The sequence below is a fragment of the Chiloscyllium punctatum genome, chromosome 39 (assembly GCF_047496795.1).
Source record: "Chiloscyllium punctatum isolate Juve2018m chromosome 39, sChiPun1.3, whole genome shotgun sequence".
In the NCBI taxonomy this organism is placed as follows: Eukaryota; Metazoa; Chordata; class Chondrichthyes; order Orectolobiformes; family Hemiscylliidae; genus Chiloscyllium; species Chiloscyllium punctatum.
In genome coordinates, this window is record NC_092777.1 from 69,725,950 (window position 1) to 69,752,145 (window position 26,196).

The following is a 26,196-nucleotide window of genomic DNA, read 5'->3' on the forward strand; positions in this document are numbered from 1 at the left end:
CTATGATTCTATAAATTAAGGATTTAACACTCTTGTGCAAGTGACTTAGTATGTTGCAGAATTTCTAGCCTCTGACCACCTCTTGTAGCCACTTAACTAGACATAAATACAGTAGCTGGAAGAGTAGGCCAGAGGCTAGAAATTGATTTTTTAAAAAAAATTTTACTTTGTGTACTCAAGCACAAACTACAGGAGTATAGTGGAAGTGTATAATGTCACCGCACAAAGTGCCATAGAGTCAAAGTTGTACCAGCATGGAAATGGACTCTTCAGTCTAAATTGTCCACACTGTCCAGTTTTTCTAAATTTAATTTAGAGCCATTTGCCAGCATTTGGCCCATATTCCTCTAAACCCTTCCTGTTCATATGCCCATCCAGATGCCTTTTAAATGTTGTAATTGTACCAGCCTCCACACCACTTCCTCTGGCAGCTCATTCCATTCATGCACCACCCTCAGTGTGAAAAAAGTTGTTCCTTTTGGTCCCTTTTTAAATCTTTCCCTTTTCACCTAAAGCCGATGCTCTTTAGTTTTGGATGCCCCACCATGGGGAAAAGCCCTTGTCTATTTACCCAATCCATGCCCCGTGTGATTTTATAAACCTTCTATCAGATCACCCTTCACCTCCAAAGTTCCAGGGAAAATGGCCCCAGCTGATTCAACCTCTCGCGATTAGCTCAAATTCTCCAACCCTAGCAAGATCCTTTGTAAATCTTTTCTGAACCCTTTCAAATTTCAAAACATAATTCTGGTTTCTCTGCTACAGGAATTACATTGTTTAGGCCACTTTTGGAATACTATGTCTTGTATTGCCACAACATGACTGCCCAACGCCTATACTCAGTGTATTGACCAGTAAAGGCAAGCATACCAAATGCCACCTTCTACCTGTCTACCTGCAACTCCACTTTCCAGAAACTATGAACCTGCATTCCAAGGTTTCTTTGTTCAGTAACACTCCCCAGAATCTTACTATTAAGTGTATAAGTCCTGCTCTGATTTGCCTTTCCAAAATGTAGCACCTTGCATTTGTACAGATTCTTAAGGTGGAAAGAAACAACAAAACTAAAAGTGAAAAATTGAATGATTATAGTACAGTGACACCTTCTTAGTTTAAAGTAGAAAATAATGAAATAAAGTTGAACATTCAAGCATGACATTAAGTGCTTAGGTATAGTGGGACTGCACTTTAAGGAAGGCTGGGCCACTGAGTGTCCACGCGACTGGTCACTGAAATTCTGTGCGATGAAGTTGCAAGGTGCCTGCAGCAAGGAACATATCTCCTGAGTCACCAAAGCCTGTCCACCATCTACAAGGCACAGCCCACTTGCCTGGATGGGTGTAGCTCCAACATTTCAGAAGTTTGACAACATTCAGGACAAAGCTGTCTGCTTGATTGGTACTATGTTCACAGGCATTTCCTTCTCCACTGACACTGAGTAGCAGCAATATATACTGCCTGCAAAATGCATTGCAAGATTCACCAGAGCTCCTTTAAACGGCACTTTTCAACTTGCGACTCCTTCCATTTGGAAGGAGAAGGACAGCAGATAAATGGGAACACCATTACTGCTGTAGTCCATTTGATGTATGTACATGCACAATGCTTTAAAGGAGGAGTTTCATAATTTTTACTCAGCAACACTGGATAAAGAACAGTGATGCATTCCCAGGTCAGGATGGTGAGTTTGGAGGGAAATTTGCAGGTTGTGTTGCCCTGCTATTCTTCTAGATGGTAATGATTGTGGGTAGTGGAAGGTTCTGATGTAGAAGTGGTCAATTTCTGCACGCATATCTTCTAAATGGTACGCATTGCTGCTAATTGAGTGGAGAGAGATTTATGCATGTGATCAAGCAGAATTCTTTGTTCTGAATGGTGTCAGGCCCTTTAAGTGTTAGACTAGCACTCATTCAGGCAAGTGGGCAGTATTCAATCACACTCCTGACTTGTGCCTTTTAGATGGTGGCAGGCCTTGGAGTAAGGAGGGGGAGTTATTTATTGCAGGATGCTAGCTTTTGACAAGCTCTTGTCACATTATCCATGTGGTAGATCCATAGGATGTTGATGTGATTGAATGTTAAGAGGTGATGATCGGGTCCTGTTGTGGTTGGTCATTGATTGGCAGTTGTCTTAATTATGAATTGTTGCTTTTTCTAAGCCTAAACCTGGATCTTCCCCAGGTCTTGCTGCAGATGGGCACGGACTGCTTCAATACTTGAAGTTGTGAATGATGCTGAACATTGTGCAATTATCAGCAAACTCCCAGATTTCTGACCTTGACAGAGGAAAGGTCATTGAAGCAGCTGAAGTGGCTGGGCCATAAGTACTATGCTGAAGAATTCCTACTAAGATGACTAATCTTTAATCCTTGAAATCCCAACAATTTTTTTTTGAGGCCACCAAGGTCAAATGGGCAAAGTCCATTTCACTCAAGGTGGCGTGTCTGTGTCGAGGATGACTATGCCATTTCATTTCTAACAACTTGACTGTAAATTTACCGAGACAGCTGATACTCTTGGTCAGTATCATGGTAAAACCTATGGGTGAACCTCCATTGATGGAACAAGAGCTCAGATGGATGGGGATCAAAGCCTGTGGCCTGATAGATTACCATCAGAGGTCTTTTAAAGCTGGTGGACCTTTTTCATATCATGTCTTGTCTTGTCTTGTGAATACTTGCCTTGTGAATTTTGAACGAAAGCAAATACCTAGCAACTTCAGGAATGTGACAGTTAGAACCATCTTTCAGAAAGGATGTAAATCATTCTCTAGAAACATTTTATTTATTTGCAGATTGCTGACATGACTCACCTGACCAGTATTTATTGCCCATCCTTAATTGCTCAAAGGGCCTTTGAGCATCAATCACATTGCTGTGGGTCTTGAATCACAAGTAGGCCGAACCAGGTGAAGATTGCAGATTTCCTTCCCTGAAGGACATTAGTGAGCCAAATGGGTTTTTCAGACAATTGCCATGGTTCATGGTCATCATTACACACTTGACACACAGACCTAGACCCAATATACTGGTCACTACTACAAACTACTGGAACCGGCAACCAGAAGCAGCAGGAATGGAACTAAATAAATTCCAGTTCAGGCAGCATCCAAGTAGCTTTGAAATCGACGTTTCGGGCAAAAGCCCTTCCTGATGAAGGGCTTTTGCCCGAAACGTCGATTTCGAAGCTACTTGCATGCTGCCTGAACTGCTGTGCTCTTCCAGCACCGCAAATCCAGAATCTGGTTTCCAGCATCTGCAGTCATTGTTTTTACCACCTAAATAAATTCCAGAATACCCAGTACAGCAGTGCTTCATAGGAGGCTCTAAAGCCCCGAAGATGTCATCAAGATATGGGACAAAACATCTGCAAATCAACTTCCCAGCTTGGCGAGCATACCCACAAGTATGACAGCTCTTAATCCCAGATTTTTTTGTTGAATCAAATTTCACCATCTGCCTGTGTCCCCAGGATATTATCTGGCTCTCTGGATTAATAGCCTAACGATTATGCTGCAAAGTATTTACGTCTTGGCCATAGCAGGGGAAAACTTGGCTCATTCTCTTGAACTGACAAAATGATCTGTTAAAGATGTGGGTTTTGGATTTTGCGGAGAAACATACAAGAATCTTTGTTGTATGAATCCAAGAGATATGTCAAGAGTATGATCAGGGAATTTTTGTTTGTTTTTCCCTCATTCTGCCTGTCCAACCATATCCACTTCAGTGGATGACTGTAGTGTTATTGCCTACTCTACACTAGATTTGCATGCTATCCTTGATCTCCAATTCTGGGCACAAATGTGGCTGGTTCCTGTATGTTGCTAAAAAAATACTTGTATCAACCCATACCTGGCCAGTCAAATATTCCTCCCATTATGTTGGAGACAGTATGGAATGTATTGTACTGTTCATATCTAGGCAGCTACCTCTTCTCCAAAGATTACCATTAATCTGTAGATCAATACAAGTCAACACAAATCTTATTGTATGAAAATGTTTTCACCACACTCTTGCACTGTATTGAGACCTGGACTCTACATCAGCAGCATTTTAGAAATTCTACCAGAAATTGCCTTTGCTGCATTCAGTGTGCACACAGTGGAACAAAAATTACTGACCTTCAAACTTGCTCTGTAGATAACTTGCCAAAGCACCTGCAAAGCTGAAAATGTGTTGCTGGAAAAGCGCAGCAGGTCAGGCAGCATCCAAGGAGCAGGAGAATTGACGTTTCGGGCATGAGCCCTTTTTCAGGGATTCCTGAAGAAGGGCTCATGCCCGAAATGTTATTTCTCCTCCCTTGGATGCTGCCTAACCTGCGCTTTTCCAGCAACACATTTTCAGCTTTGATCTCCAGCATCTGCAGTCCTCACTTTCTCCCAAAGCACCTGCAAAATCAATTGTTACAATGGACTGGACAATGTCTGGGTAGTTGAAGGATACTTAATGCAAACATGTATGTGGTGTTTTGCCTCACTGGAAATGGAGCCTGGTTATTCCTGGACAGGTCATGAAAGTTAATGAAATTATATAAATACTTAAATTTTAACAGTTTACCTGTCTTTTAAATGCAAGTTGATAGCACACACCAGATTTTCTGAGCTTAATTAGAATTGCCATTTTCTGCAGCTTCCCCTATGCACATTTGTGCATACAGAGATATGGATGGGTATACAAAACAAATGGCTTTTGCCTTAAACGTTGATTTCGAAGCTCCTTGGATGCTGCCTGAACTGCTGTGCTCTTCCAGCACCACTAATCCAGAATCTAGCATCTGCAGTCATTGTTTTTACCCCTTACAAAACAAATAGATGTTGTGGGTGGAGGAAAAGACTGTGAAGATAATTCAGTGGTTCATGGGGATTTCAGAAGTGATCCTTTCTAGCTTGTTGCTGCTCATCCATGTTACTTCTCCAGTATTTTCACATCGTTGCAAGAGGCACAAGGTCACTGGTTCACAACTTGTTAAAAGCCACAGCCTACAACAATCGGTGAGGGAAAATAAAACGTCTTTCAGGCTTCATGGTTTTTTAACTGCAGAGTAGAGGACCACTTCCTTTTTGGAGGTCCAGTGAGCTGTTCAGCTATCTAGGAGCCAATAACCTCATTATTGTCAGACAGAAAACCTTTGTCATTGGTCTATGGAATCATGACAAGTGGTTAGTCAGCTATCTGTGAGACAAATCTTTTTTTTAATTGTACACTTTTTGGGCTTCAGCTAGTTTGCAGTAGCCTCCCAATCTGCTTTAACAAACTGCACTTTAAATAGTGTTTACGATGTGTCAGGTATTTTTGCTTTGATAAAGTGTAGTAATCCTTTTCACAATCCTTGGTTTTTAAAGCTGCCTTTTTTCCCATGTTCAAACCACAACCAAAAATACAGACAAGTAAACAAAACCGTCTTTACAGTACAAACATGAATCATGAACAGGAGAAAGTCCTTCAACCCTTCAAGGTTTACTCTGCGATTCAATTAGATCATAGTTGGTTTTATTATAACCTCGAATCACAAGTTCCTGCTTACCCTTGATAACATTTCACACCCTTGCTTAACAAGCATCTGTCTACCTTTGCCTTAAAAATATTTCAGGATTACCACCTTTCTTAGGAAGAACATTCCAAATCCATGATGGGTTTAAGAGGGGTAAAAAAAAGTTTTAAATGGGTTATTCCTAGTTAATAAACAGTAATCCAGAAGAGGAAATGCCCTCTTTAAAACCACCTTGTCAAAACCTCTCATGATGTTACAATTAAATTACCTATTGTACCTCAATTCCAATGGGGTCAAACACCGCTTGTCAAACTTCTCGCTAAAGTCACCCCCCACCTTACAATTCCAAGTGTTAGTCTTGAGACCTTCTGGTAATTGCACTTGAGGTAGTTCAGTCCTTTCCTAAGGAGACCGATACAAACCACAGCACTTCAGATGTGATGCCATTAGGACCCTGTATAACCTTCCTACTTTTGTAGTCATTTCCCCTTGTGAAAAATAACATTGTTCGCTAGTTCGTTTGACAATAATGCTCTATCACTTTTCTTAATTACGTGCTATCCCTGCATACTAACATTTTATGAAAAATGCACAAGAACACCCAGATCTGTTTCCACTTGAGCTCTGAATTCTCATCATTTAGATAATATGCTTTAAGTTAACTAGCTTGCTTTGTCTCCTTTCTAGAATAAAGGTGTTAAACTTGCTGTCTTCCAATCTAATGGGCCCTTCCTTATCAAGGGAATTTGTGAAAGTTTAAAATCAACACCTAGACTATCTTCTTAGCCATTTCTTTTAAGACCATAGGATGAAGGCATTCAGCACCCAGGCACTTGTCTGCTCGCAGTTACAACAATTTACTCAGCACCACTTCTCTGGTAATTTTGATTTTTCCTGAGTTCCTTCCTTATTTGCTGATTTTTATCCCTGCTTCTGCAATATTATTTGTATCCCAAACAGTGAAGACTGATGTAAAATACTTGTTTAATTATAGATGTAGGTTTGCTTGCTGAGCTGCAAGGTTCATTTTCAGATGTTTTGTCACCATACTAGGTAACACAATCAATGAACCTCTGGATTAGGCACTGATTGAAATAGACAGTGGGCCATACCATAAGACCGACTTCCAAACAAACGAAACCAGACGGATCCAACACGCCACACTTCCACGGATTACCTAAAATTCACAAACCACAAGCCCCCCCTCAGACCAATAATCTCGCTACCTGGAACACCAACTTATAGATTGGCTAAGGGGCTACACTAAAGGCTAAAGCACTTAGTAGAAGTCTCATGCCACTCCATGCACTCCACCCTAGAGTTCCTGAAGACCACCAAAGGTACCAAGATAGCGGTTGAAATAATGGTCCCTTTTGACATAGGGCCCCTGTTCACATCCATTGACATCAACCTGGCCAAGGAAACACTGACTACATTAGAAGAATCAAAGACACGTCCACCAAACACCACCGACTTCAGCAAGGACAATATCATCAAGTTAATGAACCTATGCTTTAGCACAAACTTCATCTTCAACAACAAGACCTCTAGACAAACCAGTGGAACACCCACGGCATCTCCAATATCTGGGTTCTTAACAGATGCAGTAATGCAGAGACTCAAACAAATGGTTCTGCCAACCATCCAACCCAAACTTCAGATCCGCGACGTGGATGACACCTTCATCATCACTAAACAAAATAAATTAAAGGCAACTTTCAAGACCATTAATAATATCCTTACTAGCATAAAATTCACAGTGGAGGAAAATAACACCAAACTGCCATTCCTAGATGTTGCAGTAGAGCAAACAGCCAATGGGGAACTTCACACCAATGTCTACAGGAAAACTGCACCTACGGACCAAATACTGAACTAAAGGAGCAATCATCCCAACATCCACAAATGAAGCTGCATTAGAACATTATTCCAATGAGCCACCACACCCTGTAGCACGGAGGAACTACGCAGAACAGAAGAAAATAACCTATACCGTGTATTCAAAAAGAATGTGTTCCCAATGAACACAGTCCGCTGATTTCTCAGTAACTCACACAAACAAACAGACCAAATGCGTCCAGCAACCATAGCCACTGTCCCCTACATTAGACATCTTGGAAATGACTGCCAGACTATCTGACCTCTTGGCATCATGGAAGCCCACAAACCCACCAACACACTAAAACAGCAGCTAATTAACTTGAAAGACCCCATACAGATAACAAATGAAGCTATTTCATTTACAAAATACCTTGCAAGAACTGTGACAAACCAGCAGCAAACTAGCAACAGGATATATGAACATCCAACTAGCCACAAAAATACATAACCCACTCCCTCTATCCTTAGACAGATGAGGAAGGACACACTTCTTCAACTGGGACAATACATCCATCCTAGGACAAGCAAAACAGTACACGTGAGAATTCCTAGAGTAGAGGTTGGAATGCCATACTTCTATCAACAAACACATTGACTTGGATCCGGTTTACCACTCCCTGAGAAGAACAAGAAATGGCATCACCACAGGAAAATACCCATGGATAGAAAGCATACTACCAGTGCTTCACCGGAGGCTCACTGATGTTACCTAGTGCGGTGACAAAATGTCTGAAAATGAACCTTGCAGCTCAGTGAGCAAACTTACATTCAGGACCTCAACCTGAGCTACAAATCTTCTCAATACTCAAACTTGCTCAACTAATCTGGAATTTCCCTATATTTTCCATCAACTTTAATGCTCACTTTTTGTTGAGTTTGTGAATGTTTCAGTGAATATTTGTAAAATGTTTTTAGATCTCTCCCTCTTTTGTCATTCTTTGTTTTATATTTGATAGATTTGATTCTGATGCATAGCCTATCTTTGCACAACCATTTTACTTTACCTTTTTTTTTCTTTTAGTTTGATAGTATTTCTAACCTCTCTAGTTAACGACTGTATTAGGCAAGAACTTGGAGGCAGATGTTCGCAGGTAAAGGGACAGCTGGAAAATGGGAAGCCTTCAGAAATGAGATAACTGGGATCCAGAGACAGTATATTCCTGTTAGGGAGAAAAGAAAGGCTGCTAGGTATAGGGAATGCTGGATGACTAAAGAAGTTGAGGGTTTGGTTAAGAAAAAGAAGGAAGCATATGTCAGGTATAGACAGGATAGATTGAGTGAATCCGTAGAAGAGTATAAAGGCAGTAGGAGTATACTTAAGAGGGAAATCAGGAGGGCAAAAAGGGGACATGGGATAGCTTTGGCAAATAGAATTAAGGAGAATCCAAAGAGTTTTTACAAATACATTAAGGACAAACGGGTAACTAGGGAGAGAATAGGGCCCCTCAAAGATCAGCAAGGCAGCCTTTGTGTGGAGCCTCAGAAAATGGGGGAGATACTAAGAGTATTTTGCATCATTATTTACTGTGGAAAAGGATATGGAAGATATAGACTGTAGGGAAATAGATGGTAACATCTTGCAAAATGTCCATATTACAGGTGAGGTAAAAACAATGACTGCAGATGCTGGAAATCAGATTCTGGATTAGTGGTGCTGGAAGAGCACAGTTCAGGCAGCATCTGAGGAGCACCCTAAGCCATATTACAGATGAGGCAGTAGTGGATGCCTTGAAATGGGTAAAGGTGGATAAATCCCCAGGACCTGATCAGGTGTACCCGAGAACTCTGTGGGAAGCTAGAGAAGTGATTGCTGGGCCTCTTGCTGAGATATTTGTATCATCGATAGTCACAGGGAAGGTGCCGGAAGACTGGAGGTTGACAAACGTGGTGCCACTGTTAAGAAGGGTGTTGAGGACAATCCAGGGAACTATAGACTAGGGAGCCTGACCTTGGTGGTAGGCAAGTTGTTGGAGGGAATCCTGAGGGACAGGATGTACATTTATTTGGAAAGGCAAGGATTGATTAGGGATAGTCAACATGGCTTTGTACATAGGAATTAATGTCTCACAAACTTGACTTAGTTTTTTGAAGAAGTAACAAAGAGGATTGATGAGGGCAGAGCGGTCGATGTTATCTATATGGACTTCAGTAAGGTGTTTGACAAGGTTCCCCATGGGAGACTGATTAGCAAAGTTAAATCTCATGGAATACAGGGAGAACTCTCCATTTGGATACAGAACTGGCTCAAAGGTAGAAGACCGAGGGGGGTGGTGGAAGGTTGTTTTTCAGACTGGAGGCCTGTGACAAGTGGAGTGCCGCAAGGATCATTGCTGGGTCCTCTACTTTTTGTCATTTACATAAATAATTTGGATGCGAGCATAAGAGGTGTAGTTGGTAAGTTTGCAGATGACCCCAAAATTGGAGGTGTAGTGGACAGCGAAGGTTACCTCCGATTACAAGAAGATCTTGACCAAATGGGCCAATGGGTTGAGAAGTGGCAGGTGGAGTTTAATTCCGATAAATGCGAGGTGCTGCATTTTGGGAAAGCAAATCTTAGCAGTGCTTATACACTTAATGGTCAGATACTAGGGAGTGTTGCTGAACAAGGAGACTTTGGAGTGCAGGTTCATAGCTCCTTGAAAGTGGATTCGCAGGTAGATAGGATAGTGAAGAAGGCGTTTGGTATGCTTTCCTTTATTGGTCAGAGTATTGAGTACAGGAGTTGGGAGGTCATGTTGCCACTGTACAGAACATTGATTAGGCCACTGTTGGAATATTGAGTGCAATTCTGGCCCCTTATCAGAAAGATGTTGTGAAACTTGAAAGAGTTTAGAAAAGATTTACAAGGATGTTGCCAGTTTTGGAGGATTTGAGCTACAGGGAGAGGCTGAACAGGCTGGGGCTGTTTTCCCTGGAGCGTCGGAGGCTGAGGGGTGATCTTTTGGAGAGGTTTTTAAAATCATGAGGGTCATGGATAGGGTAAGTAGACAAAGTCTTTTTCCTGGGGTTGGGGAGTCCAGAACTAGAGGGCATAGGTTTAGGGTGAGAGGGAAAAGATATAAAAGAGACCTAAGGGGCAACATTTTCATGCAGCTGGTGGTACATGTATGGAATGAGTTTCCAGAGGATGTGGTGGAGGCTGATACAATTGCAACATTTTAAGAGGCGTTTGGATGTGCATATGATTAGGAAGGGTTTGGAGGGATATGGGTTAAGTGCTGACAGGTGGGACTAGATTGGGTTGGGATATCTGATCGGCATGGATGGGTCGGACGGAGGTGTCTGTTTCCATGCTGTTCGTGTCTCTGACTCCATGACAGATGATGGGGTCATTGCCTTGGATGTTTCTTACTTATTAGATTATACCTATTTTGTACATTCTGAAATGTCTGCCCCTGTATCTCAATTGAGATATTCGTCAACCTAATTTTCCAGTTTACTTTAACCAATTTTGTTTTCATGCCCTCACAAATGCTCTTATTTAAATTTTAAGAAGTCTCTGACCTATTCGCCTGTCCCTCGAACCAAACTTAAAATTCAGCCTGGTAGCCAAGACACCTTCAGTGAGGTAATTCATTAATCCTGTCTGTACCGCATTGTCTGCTGTCTGATCATGCTATTTTTATTTTTTTTTGGGGGGGAAGCAATGGCCTGGTGATTATTATCACTGGAATGTTAATCCAGAGAGCCAGGTAATTTTCTAGGACTCAGGTTCAAATCCTACCACGGCAGATGGTGGAATTTGAATGCAATAAAAAAATCTGGAATTAGCACTTTTCTAATGATCATGAGATTTACAAGGATGTTGCCAGGTTTGGAGGATTCTCTAATGATCATAATGGTCAATTGTTGGAAAAACCCATCTGGTTCAGTGTATTTTAGGGGAGGAAACTGCTTGTCTTACCTGGTCTGGCCTGTGTGTGACACCAGGCCGACAGCAATGTGGTTGACTCTTAACTGCCCTCTGGGTAATTAGGATTGGGCAATAAATGCTGCCCTAACTTGTGGCATCCACATCCTTTAAATTAATTTTTTAAAAAACTACCCTAGAAACATTTGATGAATCCTCATTTAGGCAACCGTTTGCTCATCTGACTTTTGCCGTTAATCTGTAGATTAAAACCTCCCATGATTATTGCTGTGCCTTTGTGACAAGCTCTTATCATTTCTTCCTTTTTGCTGCACCATACAATGTGGTTACTGTTAGGGGACTGGCACAGCTTTACCAAAAAGTGATTGGATAGAAATGAGAAATGATTAAAATAAACAAACACTTTCCATATGTTGGGTTTTTGAACTTAGGCCATCCTTCTCTATTGTCTTGATACCATTGTTAACTGACAGAACCACCCTTTCACATTTTCCCAGTCTCCTGTCATAAATGTCTTTTTTGCTCTGCAAGATTTTGCTCCCCATCCATATTATTCTGCAGCCAAGCCTCTAATAGCACCATTACTGTAGTGGTTTTTCCCTGTCAGTTCTTTATATCTTCATTCACACTGGAACTGTGAAAATTAAAAACCTCCTACAAAAACACTGAAGCTGTCCTTGGAATGAGACAGTGTTGACATTAATGACTAGGAGGAGCTTGGCACAAATAGTTCAAAATGGTGACATACTGTCCATCACCTTGAGGCAGCATGGCAGCAAAGAAGTGAAGAAAAGGAATCCAAATGTACTCTGGATTCCACCAACCATGGGACATGGCCTTGACCCTGAATAGATAATGCTGTTGAGTTGAAGGACAGTGGGTGGTAAACAGTGCGAAGCAAAGCTATAACTACAAGATCAGACCAAAGTTTTGCAGTAGTGTTGGTCATGTATTAGGACCGAGCAGGATCATCCCAATGGCTAGTGTTACACCTCACAACACATGATGATGGTTGTGGTCTTTTTGGAAATTGATCATCTCAGTCCCAGGGTATAATTACACTAGTTGTTTAGGCCATTGTTCCAGGCCTAACCAGTTTCACTAATGCCTTCCTCTCTCTAGCGTGTCAGATTTTGGAGACCTGTTATTACAGTGTATGGTGCCATTCACTACTTAGAAACAGAAGCAGTCTATGTTCATACGCAGCAAAACCTGGATAACATGCAGGCTTAGTCTGATAAGTGGAAGTTACATTATGTCAACACCCAGTTCCTGGTAGTGATTATCTCTAACTTGAAAATATGATCATCTCGCCTTATATTGCTAATGCTGAATTCCCCCATTATCAGCATGTTGAGAGGTTACCATCGGCCAGATGGGTAACTCACCTACAAAGTTCCCAAAGCTTATCTACCATCTACAACGATGGCATGTTCACAATTGCATGAACAAGTGTGGTCTGCTAACACTTAAGCTCAACATCATACAGGACAAAGCCCACTTGACTGGCACCCATCACCACAGTAAATATTTATTTCTTTCAGCACCGTGTCGGCAGAGCGCACTATATACAAGGTGCTCAATAGCAACTTGCCATGTTTTCTCCATCTGCACCTTCGAAATCCATGACTCCTACCACTTCTAGGAGAAAGTGAGGACTGCAGATGCTGGAGATCCTGCAGGTCAGGCAGAATCCAAGGAGCAGGAGGATCACGTTTCGAGCATAACCTCTTCATCGCAAGTAATGAAGAGCTTACACTCGAAACGTTGACGCTCCTGCTCCTCAGATGCTGTCTGACCGGCTGTGCTTTTCCAGTATTATACTTTTTGACTTCTAGAGACTGCAGATACATGGAAGCACCACTGTCAACAATTCCTCAAAGCTATGTGTCGCCCCGATTTGGAAATATATTGCCATTACTTCAGTGTCACTGAGTCAAAATCCTGGAAATTTTTGCATCTGCACTGCCTGTGTACTACAGTGGTTCAAGAAGGGAACTTTCCATCAACTTTTTATCAAGAGCTGTAAATGTTGGCCTTGGTAATGCCACTTGCATCTCATAAAAGAATAAAAGTAGATAGATCTTAAACTAATATATATTTGATCAAACACAAACAAATGTCTTTATGGCTGTACGTTTTATGTTTATTTTAATATCTGGTTACAGCTAACAGTATGAATGTCTGCCGCAGATGAGGTTACCTTAATTTGCAGCCATGCTTTTCTGTTCTAGGGGCAGTTCTTCGATGAATCCTATGGGTTTTATCCAGGACAGATGTTGTTTGGAGCAGCTAAAGTTTTTTCCAATGTCCAATGGCTCTCTGGTGTTCGACCTGTACTGAGCAAAAAGAGCAAGTTTAAGGCGGTAGTTGAAGAGGTATTTTTAAAAATTTAAGAATCAAACCTGCGGTATTGCCTGTTAAATGACCATATTTTTAGAATTTCTCTGGGTCTTGCTGCAGTGCGATCTTGAGAGACCCCTCACTAAGGGAAATACCTCCATGTCTGTATCATAGGCAATCACAGGAGATGATATAACCGACACATACAGGCAAAAGTGATCTGTTGACCTTTGAAATGGAATAGTTAATTTAATGTAATTTAGGAGTTTAATTAGGAACAATGTCTATACATCTATTTAAATTGGCTGTGACTCTTGCTATAATATGCATACCTTCTGTGAAACTGTTTCTTAAGTATCTTGAAGAAATACTGATTTGCAAAGTTTATTCTAAGCTCTTGTTCTTGTGGTTACTATTGTAAAAGAAACTCATTATTAACTAAAATGTTGTGAAGTTTTGCACATGCAGATCAGTTACACTTTGTTATGTGGGAATTGCCTTTAATATTGAGCCTGTTGGACTGTTCTGCTGTGGAAGACATAGCTGGATGAGGTTAGTGTTATGTGGTTGAGAGCAGATGAACAGTGGCTGGCTGAAATATTCCTTTCCTGGATGGATACAAGTGATAAATGAATCCTGTTGTAGTGTCCAATGGTTCAGAAGCTACGTAGACATCTTCTGAGTATCCTTTTTATTGTAGATTTAAACAGAGGCATTATTGGTTTTTCAGATACAATCAATACAAACAGGGATATTTCAAAAGACTCATGCAGGTGTTTGGTGAATGCGAACCTTATCCAGCCTCTTCCTAACCATTTGTATCCTCCAATTCCTTTCTCCCTCATTTACCTAACCTGTTTCTCCTCAAGTTCATTTGTTATTTGCTTCAACCATTTCAGAAGAGTTCTTCAGTCTTGCCCTTCTCCAATTAAGTTTCTCCAGAATGTCCATTTAAATTTATTAATTCCTATATTTATATTTAGGCCTCTACTTAGAGTTGTAGAGTTAAACAGCCTGGAAGCAGGCTGTTCACCCCAACTTGTCAATGCTGACCAGGCTTCCTAGAATGAATTAGTTCTGTTTATCTGTGTTTGGCCCGAATCCCCCTCAACCTTTGTCCTTTTCATTGTCATAATTGTACATACCTCTTCCACTTCCTCTGGCAGCTTGTTCCATTTGCGTATGCACCACTCTGTGGAAAAAGTTACCCCTTGGGTCCCTTTTTTTTTTAAAAAATCTGCCCCACTCTCCTTAAACCTCTACTCTCTAGATTTGGATTTCCCTACCTTGGGGAAGAGACCTTTGGTTATTTGTGTTATCTATTCCTGTCAGGTTTTAAACCTCTGAAAGGTTACCCATCAGCCTGCTATGCTCCAGGGGAAAAAAGACCCAGCCTATCTTTATAACTCGAATTTTCCAATCTCAGTAATATCCTAGTAAATCTTTTTTGCACCTTTTCCAGTTTAATAACATCCTTCCTACAGCAGGGTGACCAGAGCTGTATATCAAATGTGGCCTTACCAATATCTTGTAAAGCTCTAACTTGAAGTTCCAACTCCAGTACTTGATGCTGTGACCGATTGAAGGCAAATGTGCCAAAAGTAGTCTTCACCACCCTGTATACAAGGAATTATGTACTCTTCAATCTCTGTTTGCCAACACTCTCCGGGAGCGACCATTAACTATGTAAGACCAGTGGAGTGCCACAAGGATCGGTGCTGGGTCCACTACTTTTTGTCATTTATATAAATGATTTGGATGTGAGCTGAAGAGGTATAATTAGTAAGTTTGCAGGTGATCAAAACTGGAGGTGTAGTGGACAGTGAAGTTTTCACTGGAGCGTCAGAGGTTGAGGGTTGACCTTTGAGGTTTATAATACTGAGGGGCATGCATAGGGTAAATAGACCAGGTCTTTTCCCTGGGATTGGGTTGTCCAGAACTAGAGGGGTTAGGTTTCGGGTGAGAGGGGAAAGATATAAAAGAGACCCAAGGAGCAACCTTTTCACAGAGGGTGGTGCGTGTATGGAATGAGAAAGTGGTGGAGGCAAGCACAATTGAAACCTTTAAGAGGCATTTGGATGGGTTTATGAATAGGAAGGGTTTGGAGAGAGATGGGATGGGTTCTGGCAAGTGGGACTAGATTAGGTTGGGATATCTGGTTGGCATGGTAAAGTTGGACCGAAGGGTCTGTTTCCATGCTCTATGACTCTAAATGCTGCCATGGTTGTCTTGCGTTTGCAAAATGCAATGTCTTGCATTTACCTGAATTAACTCCATCTGCTATGCCTTGGCCCAGTTCATCAAGATCCTATTGTACTCTTACATAATCATCATCTTTGTTCACAATGCCTTTTGGTGCCTTTGGCAAATTTACTAACCATGTCTCCTTTGTTCTCATTCAAATCATTTATTTAAATGGTGAGCAACAATGGATCCGCTAATTGTTGTGGCATACCACTGGTCACAGGCCTTCAGTGTGAAAAATAACCCTCTACCACCACCCTGTCTCCTATCATCAAGCCACTTTTGTAACCCACTGCCTAGGTCTTACTGGATCCCACGTGATCTAACCTAACCTTACTAACCAGTCTACCATGTGTTACCTTGTTGAGTGCCTTGCTAAGGTCCAAGTACACAACATTTTTGAGGCACCATTTCTCATGTACAAAGCCATGCTGACTATCCCAAGTCAGTCCTAGCCTTTGCCAATGCATGTGGATCTTGTCTGAGTCCCCTCCGACAGCTTGCCAACCACTGACATTTGGCTTACCATCTGTAGTTCCCTGGCTTTTCCTTGCAGCCTTTAATAAATGCCACATTATTAACTACCCTCCAGTCTTCTGGTACCTCCTCCGTGGCTGTCAGCGATACAGGTGAATCTTAGGAGCTCTGCAATTTCTTCCCTAGCTTCCCACAATGACCTGGGATACTCTTAATCAGATTCCAGGGATTTAAGTACTTCTCCTTGTTTGAGATGTTAAGAAATGTGCTGAAAATGTATTGCTGGAAAAGCGCAGCAGGTCAGGCAGCATCCAAGGAGCAGGAGAATCGACATTTCGGGCATGAGCCCTTCAGGAATCCTGAAGAAGGCTCATGCCCGAAACATCGATTCTCCTCCTTGGATGCTGCCTGACCTGCTGTGCTTTTCTAGTAACACATTTTTGGCTCTGATCTCCAGCACCTGCAATCCTCACTTTCTCCATGTTAAGAAATGAGCCTCAGTTAACCTAAGGGACCCGATATGTTTTATATTCTAGGTGCAAGTGGTGGAGCTTCGAGTTTCCTGGATAACAAAGAGCTTTTGTCTTGGTGGAAGTGAGAGTGTTTATCCTCCATCTCCAGTTATCACACACGACAATTTGCCCAGGTATGGTGGGAGCTAAATTTCTTCACTGAATGGAAAATAGAGTCCAAGAATAAACCAGTAAAAAATATTTTTTAAAATTTAAGAACTTTCACTAATCTTGTGAGCTTCTCCAACATTTTCTGTTTCGGTGCTAGTTTTGTTCTCCAACGCTGAGAGTTATCTCTTGCTGTTTTATGATTGTGGACCACTAGGTCAACACAGTACAAGGATGTGACATGCCAAGAGGATAGTGGTTTTAAGTTTTTGTTCTTTTGTAAGTATTGCTGGAACTTGCCTGAAAATGTAGTGAACTCCCATCAGGTGATTGGGAGGCATGTTTTAGTCTAGCATAGTCAATTTTAAAATTGAAATGAAACAAGTACTTTTTAGGTTTGATCTCTTTCCGATCTTGGTGAACTTGATATTTCATTCTGTTTCACTTTGTTAACCTGTTTTCTTGCAGAAAATTGTGTACTTTATTCTCTTATTCAAATCAAACACAGAACTAACAGTAATGCATTTTCTTTGCTGAATTTTATGGGTTTATACTTGGAACAAGATGTTTATAATTGTACTTTCCTGCAGTGTCTAATTTTTGTTTCCTTTCAGGTTAAAATCCTTTAAGTGTTAAGGGACCTTGGAAAACATTAAGTTTTACAAGGATGTTGCCAGGGTTGGAGGGTTTGAGCTATAGGGGAAGCTGAATAGGCTCGGGCTACTTTCCCTGGAGTGTTGGAGGCTGGAAGGTGACCTTTATAGAAGTTTATAAAATCATGAGGAGCATGAGTAGGGTAAATAGACAAGGTCTTTTCTCTGTGGTGGAGGGACTCCAGAACTAGAGGGCACAGGTTTAGGGCGCGAGGGGGAAAATTTTAAAAGGGACTTAAGGGGCAACTTTTTCACACAATGAGCTGCCAGAGGAAGTGATGGACACTGGTGCAATTAGAACATTTAAAAGGCATCTGGAGTGTACGAATATGAAATGTTTAGAGGGATATAGGCCAAGTCCTGGCAAATGGGGCTAGATTAGGTTAGTTTATCTGGTCGGCATGGATGAGTTGGACTGGAGGGTCTGTTTCTGTTCTGTATATCTGTGACTCTGACTCTAATTGGATTAAACAAAGTCAGTATGAGTTTATAAAAGGAAAGTCATGCTTAACTAATCTATTGGAATTCTTTGAGGGTATAACTGGGAGAATAAAGATTAGATTAGATTCGATTCCCTACAGTGTGGAAACAGGCCCTTCGGCCCAACAAATCCACACCGACCCTCCAAAGAGTAACCCACCCACACTGAGCACAATGGACAATTTATCATGGCCAATTCACCTGACCTGCACATCTTTGGACTACGGGAGGAAACTGGAGCATCTGGTGGAAACCCATGCAGACACTAGGAGAATGTGCAAACTCCACACTGACAGTCACCCGAGGCTGGAATCGAACCTGGGACCCTGGTGCTGAGAGGCAGCAGTGGTAACCACTGAGCCACCGTGCCAGTGGATGTGTACTTGGATTTGAGGAAGACTTTTGATAAGGACCCACAAAAGGCTGGTGGGTAAAAATAAAGCATTTCGGAGTGGGGAATATACTGGCATGGATTGAGAATTGGTTGGCAGGCTAGAAACAGTGAGAGGAAGTGGCCAATCTATATAAATTGGAAACAAAAAGCAGTTTCTTGAAGCTTACTAATGACACCTCGAGGTGGGATTGAGCGTTGAGGATGCAACTGGCTTCAGGATCTCTTGCACAAGTTGAATATGCGGACAAACACATGACAGATGCAGTGCAATGTGGCTAAATGTGAGACTGTACACTTTTTTGGTGTGGAAAAACAGAAAGGAAGAGTAGTATTTAACTGGTGATCTATTGGGAAATGTGAGTTGTACAAAAGGATATGGGTGTACTTGCACACGAGTCAATGATAGCAAACATGCAGATGCAGCAAACAATTAGGCAGGCAAAGTATATACAGTGTTGGCCTTCATTGCAAGAGAATTTTAGTTCAGAAGTAGCGATGTCTTACTGCAGTTATTCAGAGCCTTGCTGAGACTACATCGGGAGTATTGTGCAGTTTTGGTTTGGAGTGCAGTGGTTAATACTGGAGATAGTAGGACTGTTATAGAGATCAGTTAATTTTTAATTAGGTTGAATTTATTTTTCATTAAATGGTATCAAAGGATATGTATCAAAGGTGTATGAGTCAATTGCAGATAAACTGAAGTTTCAATGAATGACAGAGCAGGTGCTCCTAACTCTTGTTCCTATGTTGTGAATTTTTGGAATTTAGTTTCCTCGATTGTGAATGTTCAATAAGTACATTTAAGATTGAGCTTAATAAATTTTTGAGTACTTAAGGAAACAATGGATTGAGAAGCGAATAAGTGAACCTGATGTAGAAGGTTCAATATGCTGTGTACACCTTTGTTCTGATTGTCAAACTAATAATTTGATTCTGCGTGAAAATGATCATTAGTTTTGTGCTGAATGAAATAAATAGATTTTTGCAGAATCTGTAAGCGATCGAATAATTTGGCCCAAGGTTTGTTCTTGCCACTCTACTGGCAAAGTATTAAGATAAACTGGATAAACTGAAGGGCTTACAAGTAAAACATTGACCGTCTTTTTCTTCATAGATGCTGCTCTGCTAAGTATTTCCAGCATTTTCTATTTCAATTTCAGATTTTCAGAATCCACAGTATTTTTCATCAGAATGATATGAAATATGGGTTCACTATATTCCATCACACAACACCCTTGTGACACTTACCAACCTAAATTGCAAATATATCAAAACATTGTATGGAATGTTGGATTTGGCCATTATGTTAGCAAATTCTTTGAAATTTTTTGATTTTTTTTTTGAAATTTTGAAAATTTCAAATATCAGTATGTCAGAATGTACCCAGTTTATACTTTATGATGACCCTAGGCATTATCTGTGGATGGGTGGACAGTGACTCTCCCATTTCCTCTAAATTACATTTGTGTTTTGACATGGACTGCAGCAGATGATGTACCCATTTTGTATTTTTCCTTTCTCTAGGGTGAAACGCTTGAACTGTTATGACCATGCTCGCATGGTCCTGGCAGAACGGGCTGTATATGTGCTCCCGGGAGATCCTGAATGTACGGCTATTTCTTCGGAGGGTCCAGAAGGAAATTCCATCATTGCTGTGAATTCTGTTGTCAGAAAGGTAACTTCAGTATGGAGATACTGTGCCTAAGGCAGGTAACTAATAAAGAGTGACTACTCCTTTTAAGGAGAGCAGAGTAACTCTTGTATATTTGATGAATGAAGATTAAAATATCAGTGACGAGGTAGAGTGTTTTGATATGTAAAGTAAGAAGGCAACGCATTCCTGGATAAGTTTCAAAATGGGGTAGAAGAAAAGGGGGATCTGAGTTTACAGATAATTAAATCACTAAATGTGTAGCAATACACTAGTAAGAAGACCCTTTTAAAGAAATACAAACAAAACAATGGGGTTCTTTTCTAGAGAGGTAGCATTCAATATGAGAGAAATTGTTAAATTTTGAATGGATATGGTTGTCATGAAAGACTGAATAAACTTGATACTTTTATCGAAGAGCAGGGTGTTCTGAACAAGGAATTGCAAATTATGAAGAGATTCCACAGGATAGGCGTAGAGATGATCCTTCCATTTGCAAAAGAGATTGGATTGGGCCTTCATATAAGTTAATCATGCAGGGATTGGTGAGAATGTGTAACTGGCAATCATATATATATGGGCAAGAAAGTATTTGATTATTTTCCTAGGGTGAGGTGAGAGGTGGCATTTGAGGAGCATTCACACAGACACAACCCATTTGATCAGAATGTGTGTAATTCTGTCTTGATGTATTTGGATGTCCAGAAATTACAAAGTCAGTTAGAAAGGCACTTTTGCAGATATAAAATAATTTGCTTTGTTTAAGTCTTCACCTCAAGAATAAATTTAAATTTATTTTTAATTTTAGTTAAAACGTGGAATTATCTGGAAGTATTTTTGGAATGTCTGTGGCTGAGTTTGGAACTTTTATTCAGAAATTAACTTGTCAATGTTCTTTATATGCATTTGGGCAGTTGTGTGACTGCACCTGATGTAGCTTGTCCTTTTGTCATTTTATTAGGTTAAACGCCTTTTTGACAAGGAGAAGGTGAAAAACATCTTGAATAATTTGGATACCCGTGAAATGGATCATTCTGACAAGTTTGCAGTTGCCTTGGGTGATGGCTCTGTCATGGTCACCTCGAATGTTTTTGGGATCGGTAGCTCTAAATCTAATTTAGGTTGGGAGGGCACGCCTCAACTTGCCATAGGATTGAAATCCCAGCCTGTAAATGGGACTGTAGAGAAGGAATCTGTTCTGAGCAATGGCCCAGTCTTCACTAATGATGATGCTCAGACTCAGTTGGAACAAAGAGTAAAAGAGGAAAACTGGAAGGAAATGGGTCAGTCTCCAGTGATACTAGGTGAAGACTTACTGGAGAGTAGACAGACTCTAAAGGCACAGCTGGCAGAACAGGATGCAGATGATGAAGGTGCTGAAGATACTGATGAAACCAGTTCCATTTCTTCTTCTGCAAGTTCAACTGCATCATCACAAAGTGGTGGACACGGGCGTAAGAAAAGTATTCCACTTTCTATAAAAAACTTGAAGAAGAAACACAAGAAGAAAAAGAACAAGCCTTCCCGTGAATTCAAACCAGGTGACAGGTGAGATCTTGACGTATAATGGAGCGAAGCCGTAAGTCGAGTGCTGTTGATTATAGATCGAGAGTCTGCCTCTTTTAAAGGGACTAAGACACGCATACTAGTCATCAACTGAGCTGTAGCACATAGCAAATCAAGGCCAAGAATAACCTTCATGAGATGTATGGTCAAAGGATGGAAGATGCCGTCGAAGTGTTTTCCTTATTTAATTCTTTTGTCACGTTATACTGGGAACAATCTGCAAGTTTGTATTGTAATACCACCTCCCATCAGTAGTTGTGATGTGGTATATCCATTTGAAGTGCACAGAAATATAAAGATGATAATTTATTGAGGAAAACATTGGAATGGAAAACTAGTCTGGGGTGCATATCATTCAGAAACTGTTAGAAGCATTTTTGAGTTATAGGCATGTGACTCCATGAGCAAAACCGAAATTGCTGGAAAAACTTTACATGTCTAATGGAATGTTCTGAGGAAGGGTCGCTGGACCTGAAACATGAACTCTGATTATTCTCCACAGATGCTGTCAGTCCTGATGAGCTTTTCCAGAAATTTCTGCTTTTGCTTCTGATTTACAGCATCTGTATTTCTTTCAGTTTTTGTGACCCTTCAGAGTAGACCATTTTGGATCTTGAGCCATGTTGCTACTTAAACAAGCTAAATTTGTTTACATTTTTCCTTTTTTTTTATGAGGGCTGTATTCTTGAGGGAAAATATCTTTAAAACCTTGAACTAATCACAAGTATCTCATAAATTTACTAATGTCAAATGGGTGAAGACTGTTGCAATTGAAACCTATATGCAAAGGGAGTTTGTTAACTACAGCCTCTTCCTTGCTCTCAACCTTTTACTAAACGAAACTTGGAAAAATGCAGATGAGCCTCTCAGATGTAAAGTTATATTGCCAAGGGTATCATCATAGAATCCCTACAGTGTGGAAACAGGCCATTTGACCCAATAAGTCTATTTCAACCCTCAAGAGTAAACCACCCTAACCCATTTGCCTCCCCTATTACTCCACATTTGCCTCTAACTAATGTACCTAACCTACACATCCCTGAACACTGGGCAGTTTAGCATGGCCAGTTCACCTATCCCACACATCTTTGGACTGTGGGAGGAAACTGGAGCACCTGGAGGAAACCCACGCAGACACTGGGAGAATGTGCAAACTCCACACAGTTGCCTGAACCCGGGTCCCTGGTGCCGTGAGGCAGCAGTGCTAACCACTGAGCCACCGTGTCGCCCATAGTGACTAGATTGGGTTGGGATATTTGGTCGGCATGGGCGGGTTGGACTGAAGGGTCTGTTTCCATGCTGTACATCTGTGATTCTATGACTAGACGTTCTTTACTTCTTGGGGCCACCAAATCTCTTTCTGTTGGAAGATCTATTGAGATTGCATCAAGTTTCATTGTCCAATAAAGTGTTTTTCAGATTTTCTTGGTAATTAGTGTCCTACAATTCATGGGAGAAAGTGAGGATTGCAGATGCTGGGGATCAGAGTCCAAAAGTGGTGCTTTAAAAGCACAGCAGGTCAGGCAGCATCCGAGGAGCAGGAGAGTTGACGTTTTGGGTGGCTTATGCTTGAAATGTCAACTCTCCTGCTCAGATGTTGCCTGAGCTGCTGTGCTTTTACAGCTCCTACAATTCCTGCTCAGAATACAGTTAATACAGAGTTCAGATTCCATACACAATTCGAAGGTACAGTGTCCAAATTTACACGTTATTAAAATGGGGAAGCTATGGAAGGGTATATATAGAGATAGTGAAAAGGGCAATAAAGTATTATAGATTTTAATGTCAGCAACTGTGAATAAAGGAAGGATGAAGTCCTGACAGCAGATTTCAGGGATTTAGGAAGGAAATTTTAAAAGTTGGACCTCAATCAGTGGTCTCAAAATTACTTCCAATGCCTTATGCTAGTGAGATTTGAACAGAAGGTTTGATTGATTCTCCAGGTGACTGGAGAACTGGTGGAGAGTTGATAGCATCAGATTTCTCAGGTCGGTGGGAGGAGTACAAGCTGAGTGTGTTATACCTTAAAAGAACTGTGACTTCTTGCAGGGAGCTTTGTTGAGGCGGTTTTCAACGAGCTTGTCAGGAGAATAAGAACCTGAAAGGTAACCCAGATTGACAGGAAGTAGAAAAGTTGCTAGGGAAACTGGATGACAGGAGAAACCTAATTGAGCCTCAAAAATACTTAAATGCAGACAATATCAAAAGCCTGAATGTTGCAGTTTGCAACAAAATTGATGATCTAAAACCGTAAGGAGAGGTAAATGGTTATGATCTAGTTGTCATTACAGAATAAGGCTGCATGGTGACCACGACTGAGAATTTAACTTTTAGAATAGTCTATGTTAGAAAGGACTTAAAAGAAAGAGGAGTAAGGCAGAAACTGAGTAAAATGTGGAATTTTCTTGGGTGGAGCTAAGAACAGCAAGGGGCAGTAGACATTATTTATTAATGGCACGTTTGTGGTCATGTGGGGCATGATACAAATTAGAAGATGAGTCATATGTTATAATGGGTAACTTCAATCTGCTTGTAGACTGGGTAAACCAATGAGCACCACTGCTGTGGAGGGCAAGTTTATGGAATGTCTTGGGGATGGTTTTGTAGAACAAACTGGAGGATAGGTTATTTTTTAGATCCAGTATAATGGAATGAAAAATGACTAATTTTGTAAAAGAATTTTGTGATCAGCGACCATAACATATTAGAATTTTACATTGTCTGTCTGAAAGTCATAGTTTTTGCTCCATAGAAAAAGGCCCTTTGGTCCATCATGGCTCTGCTAGTTATCAAATACTTATCTATTATAATCCCATTTATCAGCAGTTTGCTGATCTATTTATCCATTGGGGTGTTTCATGTGCACATCTGAATAGTTCAGAAATGCCTTGAGGGTTTTGCCTCTATCACACTCTTTCCAGGCTGTAAGTTCTAAATATCCATGATCGTCTGGATGGGGGGATAAAAGTCCTCAAATCATCTGTGCACCATCTTGCATCAATTTAAAGTAAATTTGAATGATGAAAGTTATGAAGCACTAGGCACAAGTCTGTTGAGATTAATTGGGAATATACATTAAAAGGCATGGACACTGGGTAGTCTTTAAGGAATATTACAATGCTTACACCAACTCTTCGTTTAAGGTGCAAAAACCCGAAGTCAGTCTGTCAGTCATTGTCAGTCAGACAGAGGAATTTAAAGATTAAAAGAAAAGGCTAGTAATCCTTTGTGCTTGGGAAATACTGTCTCACTAATTTGACTAAGTATTTTGAAGATGTAACTGAGAGGATTACATAGAACATAAAACATTACAGCGCAGTACAGGCTCTTCTGCCCTCGATGTTGCATTGCCCTGTGAAACCAATTTGAAGCCCATCTAAGCTACACTATTCCATTCTTGTCCATATGCCTATCCAATGACCATTTAAATTCCCTCAAAGTTGGCGAGTCTACTACTGTTGCAGGCAGGATATTCCACACCCCCTACTAATCTGAGTAAAGAAACTACTTCTGACATCTCAACTATATCTATCACCCCTCAATTTAAAGCTATGTCTCCTTGTGCTAGCCATTGCTATCCGAGGAAAAAGGCTCTTGCTGTCCAACCTATCTAACCCTCTGATCATCTTGTGTCTCAATTATGTCACCTCCCTACCTTCTTCTCTAATGAAAACAGCCTCCAGTCCCTCAGTCTTTCCTCGTAAGACCTTCCCTCCATACCAGGCAACGTCCTCATAAATCTCCTTTGAATCCTTTCCAAAGCTTTCACATCCTGCCAATAACGCTGTGACCAGAACTGTATGCAATACTCCAAATGTGGCTGCACCAGAGTTTTGTACAGCTGCAGCATGATCTCGTGGTTCTGAAACTCAATCCCCCTACCAATAAAAGCTAACACACTGTGTATGCCTTCTTAACAACCCTTTCAACCTGGCTGGCAACTTTCAAGGATCTATGTACCTGGGCACAGAGATCTCTCTGCTCATCTACACTCCCAAGCATCTTACCATTAGTCTAGTACTTGTTATTCCTGTTGCTCCTTCCATAATGAATCACCTCACACTTTTCCACATTAAACTCAGCTTGCCATCTCTCAGCCCAGCCCTGCAAGCTTACCTATGTCTCTCTGTAACCTATAACATTCTTTGTCACTATTCACAAGTCTACTGTCCTTAGTGTCCTCTGCAAATTTACTAACCCATCTTTCTATGCCCTCATCCAGGTCATTTATGAAAATGACAAACAGCAGTGGACTCCAGACAGATCCTTGCGATACCACTACTCCAGTAACTCAACTCCAGGATGAACATTTCCCATCAACCACCACCCTTTGTTGTCTTTCAGCTAGCCAATTTCTAATCCAAACAGTTAAATCACCCTCTATTCCTTGCCTCCATATTTTGTGCAATAGCCTACCAGGGGAACCTTATCAAACTCCATACTGAAATATACACCACATCGACCACTTTACCCTTATTCACCTGTTTTGTCACCTTCTCGAAGAACTCAATAAGGTTAGTTTGGTAT

The 26,196-nt window shown here is 40.9% G+C and overlaps 1 protein-coding gene across 1 annotated transcript in view; it reads left to right on the top strand.

The window, feature by feature from the left end:
• Positions 1-26,196, top strand: part of ube2o (ubiquitin conjugating enzyme E2 O) — a 162,238-nt gene that overhangs the window by 42,919 nt on the left and 93,123 nt on the right. The window contains exons 6-9 of the mRNA XM_072559038.1: positions 13,476-13,619; positions 16,842-16,951; positions 19,977-20,127; positions 21,065-21,651. Coding sequence (XP_072415139.1) covers positions 13,476-13,619; positions 16,842-16,951; positions 19,977-20,127; positions 21,065-21,651 — 992 coding nt within the window. The remainder of the gene's footprint in view (positions 1-13,475; positions 13,620-16,841; positions 16,952-19,976; positions 20,128-21,064; positions 21,652-26,196) is intronic.